The following is a 10,627-nucleotide window of genomic DNA, read 5'->3' as shown; positions in this document are numbered from 1 at the left end:
CTTCCGGCGGGGGCGGGGCTTCTTCCGGCGGGGCGGGGCGGGGCGCGATGGCGGGCGCGGGGCGGCCCGTGCCCACGTGCTTGCTGCTGGGCGCGACGGGTGGCGGCAAGAGCCTGCTGGCCAAGCGGCTACGTCATATCCGGCGGGCGCGGGGCGGGGGGGAGGGAAGGGGGTCTCAGATGGGGGGGTGAGGGGGAGGCTCCCGGGCGGGGAGGGGGGGGGTGTCGTGGTCCCGGCGGGGCAGGGGGCTCCAGGCGGGGGGGGGTCCCGGCGGGGCTGGGGGTCCCAGGCGGGGAGGGGCGGGGGTGTCGGGTCCCGGGGGGGCGGGAGGGGTCCCGGTGGGGAGGTTCAGGGGAGGCTCCCAGGCACGGGGAGGGGGGGGGGGGGGGGTTGTCGGGTCCCGGCAGGGCGGGGGGTCCCGGGCGGGAGGCGTCCCGGCGGGGGGGTGGAGGGGAGGCTCCCGGGCAGGGCAGGGGTCCCGGGACGGGCGGCGGGTCTGCATCCCCCTCACGCTGCCCTTGACCGGCTGCACAGCTGAGCACCGTGGGGGGGGCAGTGGAGCTGGGCGAGCCCCCGGCCACGCAGCCCACGGTAGGCAGGGCCCGGTCGGGCGGGCGGTGGGGGCCCCGGGGGGAGGCGCAGCCGACGACCCGCGCCCCGGTCCCGCAGGTGGGCACCGACCTGACGGCGCTGCGGCGGGTGGCCGTGCTGCGGGAGCTGGGCGGCTGCATGGGCCCTGTCTGGCCCAGCTACTACGGCGAGGGCCGCGCGCTGATGGTGAGCCGCGCCGCGCCGTGACCGCGCCGGCGGGGACCCCGGCCCAAGGGCGGGGAGAGGGGCGGCCCGCAGCGGTGGGCTGCGGCCCGGGGTGCTGCCCCAGCAGTGCTGTTTCCTGCCGTCCCTCGTTACGCCGCACCGCCGCCCTCCCGTCTGCTCCCGCAGTTCGTGGTCGACGCCGCGGACCCCACCCAGGTCTCCTCGTCCTGCGTGCAGCTGCTCTCCGTGCTCTGCGCCCCGCCGCTCGCCTCCGTGCCCGTGCTCGTCGTCTTCAACAAGATGTGAGGGGGGCGGGGGCACCTCGAGGGCGGGGGTTCTGTGGGACCCCCGGGTGGGGGAGCCGTCGGGTGGGCTAACGCAGCCCCCCCCCGGCCGCAGTGACCTGCCCTGCTACATGTCGCTGGCGGAGATGAAGTCGCTGTTCCGCATGCAGGACATCGTCTCCTGCGCCACGCAGCCCATCACGACGCTGGAGACCAGCGCCCGCGACAGCACCGGCCTGCGTGACGTCCTGCAGTGGCTGCGGGCCGCCCTCGGAGACCCTCGCTGACCCCGACGCTGCTGGGAGCCCTGCTGCCCTGCGTGGGGCCGTGAGCGGGGCCCGGCGCGGCGTCACGGGACGGCGGCAGGGGAACATGGCGGCCTTTGCAGTAAAACTTCACTGTCCTGTCCAGGCTGGCGGCTGCGCTGTGCTGGGGTGGAAACTGCGGCCTTTGGGGGACGGGGCGAGCAGGACCCCCGGGGCTGGACCACAGTGGTTGTGGTGCTCACGGGCAGCGGGGTGGGGGTGCGGCGGTGCCTGCGCCAGTGGCGGTTCCCGGGGTGGAGGCCGAGTGCGCGTGGGGCTCCTGCCAGCAGCGTGGGCTCATGGGGTGACTGGGGGGGAGGCAGAAAGGCTGCTGGGGCCGGGTGGGTGTCGGGAGCTGGGGCGGGCTGAGCCGCGGGGATGCCTCGGTCAGGGATGTCTGACGAGCTGCAGCGAGTGCCAGCCCACGGCTGCTCTGTGGCACTCGGGCTCAGGGAAGGGCTGGGTCTGTGCGGGGAGCCTGGGCTGTGCCTGCACCGATAGCACATCCCGTGTCCCCCTGACAGCCCAGCCCAGCGCAGCCGGCAGCCGCGTCACCCAGCAGCACCAGTGCCAGGTCCCGGGGTCTCGGAGGCTGCCTGGGCCTGGCTGCGTCGGGGCACAGCCTCCTGGCACGGGGACGGCTGGCACGCCATGGCACAGCCTCCCGGCACAGGGACAGCCGGCGTGCCAGGGACTGCTGGCAGCGTGCCGCGGTGGAGAGCCGCTCTCGGCGCCGGGGCTGCAGACGCCGCACCGTGATGGCCAGTGGCTCCCGGGGCCACAGGCAATGAGGTGGCCGGGGGTCTCGCTCCCACAGCGTGGGCTGTGCCAGGCTCTCCCCTGGGCAGCCCGAGGGTGGGCAGGCAGTGCCGAGGAGCCCCAGCACCCCTGCCACGGCCGCCAGGGGCTCCCTGCGTTGCTGCCCAGCCACCACCCCCAGCGAACACGAACCACCGCATCTGCTGGCCTGCTTGCAGCCCGACAGTGCAGACGCAGGCGGGGAGGGCTCCTGCACAGCTCCACTTTAATGGGCTCCGGCCGTGCTGCTCCTGGGCAGCGCGGGGGCTGCGGGTCCTCTCCATCCAGAAGGCTTCGCTGGCCCCCAGGGTTTCTGGAACGAGCCCAGAGCTGCTCCCCGGCTGGCTGGGGCGCTGGCAGGAGGGAGTGTTGGTCTCTGCTCACAGTGAGGGCTCCGCCGGCGAGCCGGCCCCACGCAGGGCTGTGCCCTGGGACATGGCAGCAGTCCTGGCCCCGGTCGTGCTGCGCCGGCCGCGTCCCCAGCGGCTCGGGGCAGTGGGAGCACTGTGTGTCGCAGCGTCCCCGCGGAACGGCCAGACGACGTGTCCCAGCGGGTCCCTGGCCCCTGCAGCCCCGAGGAGAGGCTCTTCCCCAGCACCCACGGTCCTGCTGCTTCCAGCGCCACACTGCAGCCCTCAGGGACAGCCGGGTCCCGTCCCTGGCTGTGAGCAGAGTCCTGTCCCCTGCCGCTCCTTCCTGGGGATGCTGACGCCAAGGGGAGACAGACAGTCTGAGACCCCGGGGTCTGCTGCCGGGGGCAGGCGGCACCGCCCCATGCTCAGAGCGGAGATGGGGGTCTCTAAACGTCCCCATCCTCCCCTGTTCCCCATCCCTGTGCCAGCTCTGCTGGCAGCCAGTGCCGTCTCCGGGCCACAGCAGCACCAGGGACCCAGCGTCCCCGGGGACAGGCCAGATACCAGGGCAGCCCCACAGCCCCCCAGCGCATTCCGCCCCGCAGCCCCAGCCCCGCTGCCGCCCGTGCCCACAGCACAAGGGTCAGCGACACGCCGGGCTCCCCCCAGCCCCCTCCCGCTCCCCGGCAAGCGGTGCTCTGCCAGCCCCGCTCTGGCATGGAGCAGAGCCACGTCTGCGCGCCTGGCCAAGCGCCCCGGCAGCCCCCCTGCCCTCCGTGCCGGCCTCACCTGCGACTCAGGCTCCTCTCTCTCTGCTCGTAAACGGAGTGAAGCTTCTGAATGAGGAACGTTTTGTCTTCCCCTTCCTGCAACAGCAGAGACCGGGCAGTGAGCCGCTGTGGGACGGGCTCTCCCACGTCTGCAGCGGCAGCGCCGTCGGGGCTGCAGCCTGAATCCGGCAGTCGCGGGGCGCGGGGCAGCGCGCGGCGCTCACGCACGTTGGCAATCTGCTCCTTCAGCAGGCGGATGATCCTGCGCTGGCCTCTCACCACCTGGATGTTGAAGTAGATCACGGCCCTGCAACGACAGGCGGGACGGGACGGTGGAGCCGGGGCGGGAAGCTGGGGGATGCAGTGCTGGGGCGCAGGGCTCTGGAGCGACACCCAGCTCCCGGTGCGGGGCCGTGACAGCAGGACCCTCAAAGCGTGGCCCCAGGGCTCAGCCTTGGGTCTGTACTCACAGCAGGACCCCGGACACAAAGAACAGGAGGAAGGTGTTCTCCACCAGGTGCTGGTGGGCCCAGGAAAGCCAGGTGATGTTCGGGTTGGACTTCTCCAGCACTTGCACCCAGGTCCTCCCCGAGTTGTAGATGGTTTCCAGCCCCCGGAAGGGACCACAGGTCTCCGACGGCCGCACCCTGAGCAGACAGAATGACGGGGTCGGTCAGAGCGATGGGCAGCCCAGCCACCCGCTGCCCCCAGGGCACTGCCTGGCCTCAGATGTGCAGCCCAGCAGGGACCAAGCCTCGCCCACCCCAGCCATGCCCAGGGGCTGGACAGGGAGGGGGGTGTCATGGTGTCAACCCCTTGTCCTGCACCAGGAACATCTGGGAACAGCTGGGAGAAGCAGGCACCGGCCAACCACTGCTACGCTCCGTGCAACGACCAGGGCTGGGCAGCACCTCCTGCCCGCGGCAGCACTGTGCAGCCCTGCGCCGGGTGCGATGTGCTCCGCGTGCCGACAGCGCCAGCGGCTCTGCGCCCCGAGCCGCGGTCCGGCGGGTACTCACGACCAGATGGTGTAGGAGAGGAAGACAGCTGCACCCAGGAAGGACGGGAAGCACAGGAGGGTGATGAAGACGGTGCTCATGCGTGACGCCTGCCAGGGCTTGCTGGGGGACTGGCAGTTCTGCATCAGGCTGGTCTGCAGACAGGCAGAGTCCCGCATGTTGCCCTCTCCCGGGAAGCGGCTGCAGGGGTGCGAGCGGGACGGCTGCCCCCGCCCCGCCACCCCGTCCCTCCCCATCCCAGAAGCGGGGCGCGCGTGGGGACGCCCCATCCCCAGCAGCAGCCCCTCGCACCCGCGAGGCTGGCGCTGCGCGGCACCGCCGTTGCGGCAGAGGCGTCATGCAGGGCTGCCCGTCGCGGGGACGCGTGGGGAGCCGTGGGGACGCGTGGGGAGCTCACACCTTCTTGATGTAGAACAGCAGCAGCAGCTTCAGCGTCTGCACGGCTGGCAGGAGCGGTGCGAAGAGAACGCCCAGCCTGGGAGAGACGGGGGAAGACGAGCTCGTCCCGGGCGCGAGCCCCGCGGCAGCCGGTGGTGGGCTGCGCTGGGGGCAGCGGCAGGGCCCTGGTGCCGGCTGCGTCCGGGCTTTCGCAAAGCAAGGAGCAGGCGCACGCTGCCCTGAGCTGGGTTTGCCGCACAGCCTGGGCTGGGCTGGGGTCCCACCGAGCCTGGGGCGGCGGTGGGCTTTCGGCTCCCAGGTGTGCCGAGTGGGAACGCAGCACCGGCACACGCGTGGGTCCCCTCCGCAGGCCGGGGACGCGAGGCCGTGGGCTGCAGAAAGGCAGTGGGAGGGTGGCAAAGCAGGGGCCTCAGCGGCTCCCCTCAAACAGCGACTGTCATCACGTCTCCCTCGTCCCACCCACGCGGGGCTGGGGGGGTCTCACTCGGCCCCGCACAGCGAGATGAGCAGCTCCCCGTGCCCGGTCCCTGCCAGACACGGGGCTCGCCGGGGACCACCAGGCAGTGGCAAGCAGAGACGTGCCGGGCGGGAGATGTCTCACCAGGTCAGGGTCTGCCCATACATCAGCCCCAGCACGTTCCGGGCGATGTCAAACTCCGGCCTCTGCTTCCTCTTCAGCCGCTTCTCCAAGATCAGCCTGGGAAGGAGCAGAGCTCTGCTCCCACACTGCGGGGGGGACGCTCGGCACCCCGTCTTCCCCTCGGATGGCAGCAGAGCCTGAGTGCGCCGGGGCAGCACCGATGGGCAGCGGAGAGCCAGGGCCGTGCCGGGGATGCCACGCTGGCGGGGGACCCCTCCCGGGGCACGTTACCTCCAGACCAGCTCCCCAAAGAGCGTGTCCAGCAGGGTGAACATGAAGTCCATCACCACGAAGCGATACAGGTCCTGCCCCACACACGTCTCCCAGCACTGGGGAGACAGGCAAAGGTGGCACCAAGCGGGCAGCAGGACCCCTCCTCCCCCACGACTTTCCCGTGGCCCTCACGGTGCGAGGGGCTGTGGGACCTCCTCCTGCCCTGCACCCCTTTCCCCAGCCACCCCACGTTTGGGGTGCCCTCGTCCGGCTGCTGCCCCCCTCTCCCCAGCAAAGGAGCCGATGGTGCCTGCGGCCGTCCGGCAGACCCCCCCACTGCCAGGCCCCCGCCCCTGCTGGTGCTGGGATGGCAGCCTTGGCTTGGCTCCGTGCGTCCTTGGCAAGGGACGGTCCGGATGGCATGGCATGGCACGTCATGGCATGGCATGGCCCAGCCGGCTCGCTCGGGCGCCATGTGCTCCTCGCACCGACCCGCAGAGCCCGGCCCCGCGTGGCACTGACCTCCTCTGCCGAGCAGACGACTGTCCGGCTGAGCCACTGGTAGCACAGCAGGCCGAGGACCACCATCTTCAGCAAGAGGTTCCTGGGGCGCAGGAGCAGGGCCAGGAGCCCCTGAGCCCTGGGGATGGAGGGGCCAAGCGCCGCGGGCAGCGTGCCTGGCCCCAAAGCCTCCCCATGGGCCACAGGAAGGGGCACAGGACGCGCCCCCCGCCCCGGCCCCGGCCAGCCTACCTGCAGATCGCCACATAGACCTCTGCCACGGGCGAGTCCTGCTTCTCCCACGCGGCCAGCAAGTTGTACAGGTGGGGCATCAGCACGTTGAGCAGGGACACCCCGAGGGGCAGGACCAGCAGGACGGCTTCCCGCTGCCACGCGCCGCTGCCCTGCACTCCATGCTCCTGCTGAACCTGGTGAGCCGGGAGCAGGGTGAGCACGGCTGCCAGCAGCGCCGTGCCCGGGGAGGGCAGCGAACGCCGATGCCAGGAGAGGAGATGCCACGGGTACCCCAGCCCCCCGACGCCAGGGCAGGAGATCCCACGGCGACGAGCAGCACTCACCACGTGCATGTGCTCCGAGAAGTAGTGCACAGCCAGCACGCAGCCCAGCACCGTGCCCAGCGCGAGGGCCCAGGCCAGGAGGAGCACAGCGGAGTGCCGCAGGCGCTGGCACAGGCTCTGGCAGTGGGAGCGAGACCGCCGCTCTGCAAGCAGCTCCTGCAAGAGAGCCGTGCCGGGAGCGCGGTTTGTCCCGCTGCGCTGAGGCGGGACCCCGAGGGCGGACGGACAGAAGTGCTGCTGCAGGGTGGGGGGGATTTGCAGCTGCAGGAGGGGGATGCTGAGCCCTGGGACTGGACTGGCTCCTCTGATTGCCTCCCACTGCAGGGCCCAGGGTCTGCCGGGCCGACGCTGGCCCGGCTCCTCACCTTCAGCTGGGTGCAGATGTTCTCATGCTGCAGCTTCACCGAGCGCCTCTGGATCACCTTGAAGTCCCAGGCACAGAAGACTTTGACGGCCAGGTCCCCCATGGAGCTGCCCACGCGGTAGCTCTCCCCGAAGGAGCGGGACATGCTGCGGCGAGGAGGAGGTGTCAGGGCATCGGGGCTGGGCGGCGAGGGGACAGCTGCAGTGCCGCCAGCGCTGCCGACCCACCTGTACACCAGCAGGACACAGGTGATGAGGAAGGAGACCCCGACGCTGAACATGTAGGCCAGCGGCATGTTGTAAGGGCCAGGGGGGGCTGCGAGGGGACACGCGCTGCCGTTGGGGCTGGAGGCGCAGGGGTCGTTCAGGGTGACGTTGCTGTAGTAGCCGTAGTACAGCAGCGAGTGAGTGAAGTAGCCCTGTGGGAAAGCGGCCCACGGTGACCTCACTGGTGCCTGCAGCTCCCTGCCCAGTCTGGCACATCTATGCCAGCCCGCGGGACACAGAGCCCTCGGCTGGGGCAGCACCGGACGCGCCCTCCTCCACCCCCAGCACCGGCAGTCCCAGGGCGCTGGTGGTGCGAGGGCAGGGACCGGGGCGTCGCTGCGGCAGGGGATGCTGGGATGCAGGGCAGGGACCGGGACTTTGCTGTGGCGGGGGATGCTGGGATGCAGGGCAGGGACCGGGGCATCGCCGCAGCGGGGGCACAGGGCTGGGCCCCAGGCTTGGAGCAGCTCCCGGCGCGGGGACGTGCTGGCGCCGGCGTGCTGGCAGTGCTTACCGCTCCCGTGAGGAGCTCGAGGCCGGTGAAGGGCTGGGGGCTGGCCGAGGCAGGTGGATACGCAGCCTGCAGGGCCACCACGAAGACCAGGAGGATGAGGAGTGAGATGATGTTGAACATAATGAGCATCTTGAGGAAGAGGAAGTAGGAGAGGACGCTGGAGCCGAAGCGGCCGCTGATCTGCTTCAGGGCGTAGTGCCAGGGCTGCACGGCGGGGAGCAGGGAGAGGAGCCTGTACCAGAGGCCCCGGCAGCCCTGGGGAGAGGGAAACTGGGGAGAGCACCGGGGCCAGAGCCTTCACCGGAGCCCCCAGCAGCCGCCGTGCAGACCCGTGCCCCAGCCTTACGAGGACCACGTAGTCCTTGGACCATCCGCAGGGAGAGGAGAGGGCCCGGTGCTGGGTGTGCTGCCTCGGGGGGCCCCTCTGCCCACTCAGCTCCTGCCTGCCCCGCAGAGAGGGACGTCAGAGGGGTCACGGGCCCTGGGATGGCTCTGGTTGTGGGAGCCCTGCCCGGCCCGGGCTGGTGGGGGAGGACCTACCGGAGGGTGCGTTTCTCTGCCAGGCTGAGGGGCATGGCGAGCAGCATGTGGCTGCGCTGGGTGGGCGAAAGGCTCAGCAGCTCCTTCACCAGCAGACTCCGCTTGTCTGGGGGCACGGGGGGCTCAGCGGGAAGCAGCCGGCCAGGACACGGCATGCCAGTCCCCAACCCGGGGAGGGTGCCCAGCACCGCCCGCCCCTGCTCTCGGGGTCCCTCACCTTCCAGCGTGGCCCTGGCGGGGTCGGTCTCCAGGTCGTACTGCCGCAGGCTGGGCCGCGCCGCGCGGCAGAGCTGCTGCAGGGGCGGGCGGCTGCTCCGGCGCCGCAGCCGGGCCGTGCGGTTGTAGTACCGGGAGATGATGGCCCCGCGGCTGCGCCCTGCGGGCGAGAGCAGGGCGGTGGGGTGGGTGGCTGTGGGAGAGCAGGGCGGGCGGGAGAGCTCTCCCACGGGGCCCTGGGCCCGGGGACGGCGGCAGGGACGTACCGATGGTGCGGCTGGGCATGCTGGCGAGGATCCGCAGGGAAGCGGAGGAGTAGCCAGGGCGCTGCTCGCCCTGCCCGGGCTCCGGCCAGGCCGCAGCACCGGCGTCGGGGGGGGCCAGATGGACCGGGTGCTCTGCGAGGGGAGGGTGGGACGCAGAGCGGTGAAAGCCGGAGCGCCCACGGCTCCAGTCCCCGTGGTCCCACTGCCCGGCCCCGCTGCGTGCTCCCCCGGAGCACCCCCTTCCCGGGGGGGGGTTCTGCCCCGCTGCCGGCACTGCGACCGTGTCAGCGGGACCCTACAAGCCCCTCGGCCGCAGCCTCGGCGCAAGCCCCAGCCGGCCCAGGAGGGTCTGGGGTGGCAGACAGCCCTGGGCACCCGCGCTGTCCCCGTCCCACCCCGGCTGCGACCGCCGCGCCTCACCTCTGCCCCTCGCCTGCATCTCCAGCTGCAGCCCGGCGCGCACCGCGCTGCTCTGCTGCTGGATCAGCTGCTGGAAGGAGCTGTGCAGGGCTCCCTCGCTGTCCGGGCTCGGCTCCTGCCTGTCGCGACACAGAGCCGCTCGCCGCGGGCTGCCGGGGCCGGGAGGGAACCGCCGCAAAGCCCCGACGCCGGCCCAGCCCGGCCCGGCGGCCGCGGGGGGTGCGGGGTCCCGGGGCCGAGTGTGCGGGACACGGCGGCTGTGGGGGGTGCGGGGTCCCGGGGCCGAGCGTGGAGGGTGCGGAGCGCGGGGGGTGTGGGGTGCCGGGGCCGAGGGTGCGGGGCGTGGAGGGCGCGAGGTCCCGGTGCTCAGTGTACGGGGCGCGTGGATGCGGGGTTCTGGGGCCGAGGGCATGGGGGGTGCGGAGTACCGGGGCCGAGCGTGGGCGGTGCGGCGTGCCGGGGCCGAGCGTGCGGGGCGCGGGGGGTGCGGGGTCCCGGGGCCGAGGGCGCGGGGCAGGCCGGCCCGCACTCACCCGTCGCTCTCGGTGTCCCCGGGGACGCGGAGGGAGCAGGACGGTGGCCGGTCCATCCTGCCGGGGCCGCCCGGGTCCCGCCGACACCGCGCCTGCGGCAGCGACCGGGCGGGCGTCAGCGCCCCGCACCCCTCCCCCCGCGGGACCGCCCTGATCGTGCGGCGGGGCCCGGGGAGTGGCAGTGACCGCGGGGACAAACCCGGGTGCGAACCCAGCGCCGGGCGGGGAGGAAGGAAGGGGCGGGGGGGCGGATGGGGGGGGGGCGGTGCAGCCGCTGCCGAGCGGGCCCTGCCCGCGGGGGGGGACGGGACGGGCTCCGACGGGACGGGACGAGCGGGCCCCGGCACCGCCCCCCGCGCTCTGGTCGGGAGGGGCACGGCGGGACCCGCAGCCCCGGGGTGGGCGAGGCCGCCCCGTCCCGCTCCCGCGGGGCTCGAAGCGGCCCCAGGCGGAGACACCGGGCAGGGAGCTCTGCGCCCGCCCGCCGGGCCGGGACCGGAGAGCGCGGCGAGCCCCCGCACCAGCGCCCGCCGGTGCCCCCCGCCCCCTCCTCCCCTCCCGGGCCGGACTGAGGATGCTCCGGGCAGGCGACGACCCCGGCGGGGCTCCCGGCCCCCCGGAACCCCAGGAACCGGCGGAGGGAGACGCGTCCCGGGGCTGTCGCCGCCCACACCGGGCAGGCTCCGCGGCTCGACGTGGGTGCGGGGCCGGCCCCGGGCCCAGCGGGGGGGAGGGGGGCACCGACCCCACCCCGGCCGGTCCCCCCGGGCGGAGGGGCGGCGGGAGCAGCCCCGGCAGAGCCCCTCTCCCCCCCCCGGCACACCGCAACCGGGACGCGCCGGGCCTCCCCCCCGCGGCTCCGCCCGCGGCTCCGCCCGCTCCCCGGGGCCGC

At 73.3% G+C, this 10,627-nt stretch overlaps 2 protein-coding genes across 2 annotated transcripts; one reads left to right on the top strand and one right to left on the bottom strand.

The window, feature by feature from the left end:
* Positions 1-10: 10 nt before the first annotated feature.
* ARL16 (ARF like GTPase 16) lies at positions 11-1,444 on the top strand. The gene is made up of 5 exons (XM_075440576.1): positions 11-136; positions 534-591; positions 670-777; positions 943-1,058; positions 1,156-1,444. The coding sequence occupies exons 1-5, from the start codon at positions 48-50 to the stop codon at positions 1,325-1,327; spliced, it is 543 nt and encodes a 180-aa protein (XP_075296691.1). The 5' UTR covers positions 11-47; the 3' UTR covers positions 1,328-1,444.
* Positions 1,445-2,687: 1,243 nt separating this feature from the next.
* TMC6 (transmembrane channel like 6) lies at positions 2,688-9,875 on the bottom strand. The gene is made up of 20 exons (XM_075440570.1): positions 9,736-9,875; positions 9,203-9,321; positions 8,783-8,914; positions 8,518-8,676; positions 8,301-8,406; positions 8,107-8,203; positions 7,761-8,015; positions 7,208-7,398; positions 6,982-7,126; positions 6,617-6,772; positions 6,291-6,466; positions 6,060-6,141; positions 5,556-5,653; positions 5,286-5,381; positions 4,685-4,760; positions 4,286-4,419; positions 3,737-3,913; positions 3,495-3,573; positions 3,286-3,362; positions 2,688-2,848 (listed from the first exon to the last, which is right to left on the bottom strand). Exons 1-20 carry the CDS (start codon positions 9,789-9,791, stop codon positions 2,779-2,781), a joined length of 2,481 nt encoding a protein of 826 aa, XP_075296685.1. The 5' UTR covers positions 9,792-9,875; the 3' UTR covers positions 2,688-2,778.
* Positions 9,876-10,627: the final 752 nt, after the last annotated feature.

Source organism: Opisthocomus hoazin, chromosome 21, assembly GCF_030867145.1.
Source record: "Opisthocomus hoazin isolate bOpiHoa1 chromosome 21, bOpiHoa1.hap1, whole genome shotgun sequence".
Lineage (NCBI taxonomy): Eukaryota > Metazoa > Chordata > Aves > Opisthocomiformes > Opisthocomidae > Opisthocomus > Opisthocomus hoazin.
The sequence above is the reverse complement of the archived record's forward strand: the minus strand, read 5'-3'. Positions and strand labels throughout refer to the sequence as shown.

Excerpts from the sequence above, each read along its gene's own strand:
- ARL16 (XM_075440576.1), top strand. The coding sequence starts at position 48 with ATGGCGGGCGCGGGGCGGCCCGTGCCCACGTGCTTGCTGCTGGGCGCG. Across the intron at positions 592-669 it reads CCCCGGCCACGCAGCCCACG|GTGGGCACCGACCTGACGGC; the intron begins GTAGGCAGGGCC and ends CCGGTCCCGCAG. Across the intron at positions 778-942 it reads GCGAGGGCCGCGCGCTGATG|TTCGTGGTCGACGCCGCGGA; the intron begins GTGAGCCGCGCC and ends CTGCTCCCGCAG.
- TMC6 (XM_075440570.1), bottom strand. The coding sequence starts at position 9,791 with ATGGACCGGCCACCGTCCTGCTCCCTCCGCGTCCCCGGGGACACCGAG. Across the intron at positions 6,773-6,981 it reads ACATCTGCACCCAGCTGAAG|GAGCTGCTTGCAGAGCGGCG; the intron begins GTGAGGAGCCGG and ends GCTCTCTTGCAG. Across the intron at positions 3,914-4,285 it reads CTCTCCTACACCATCTGGTC|GGTGCGGCCGTCGGAGACCT; the intron begins GTGAGTACCCGC and ends CTGTCTGCTCAG.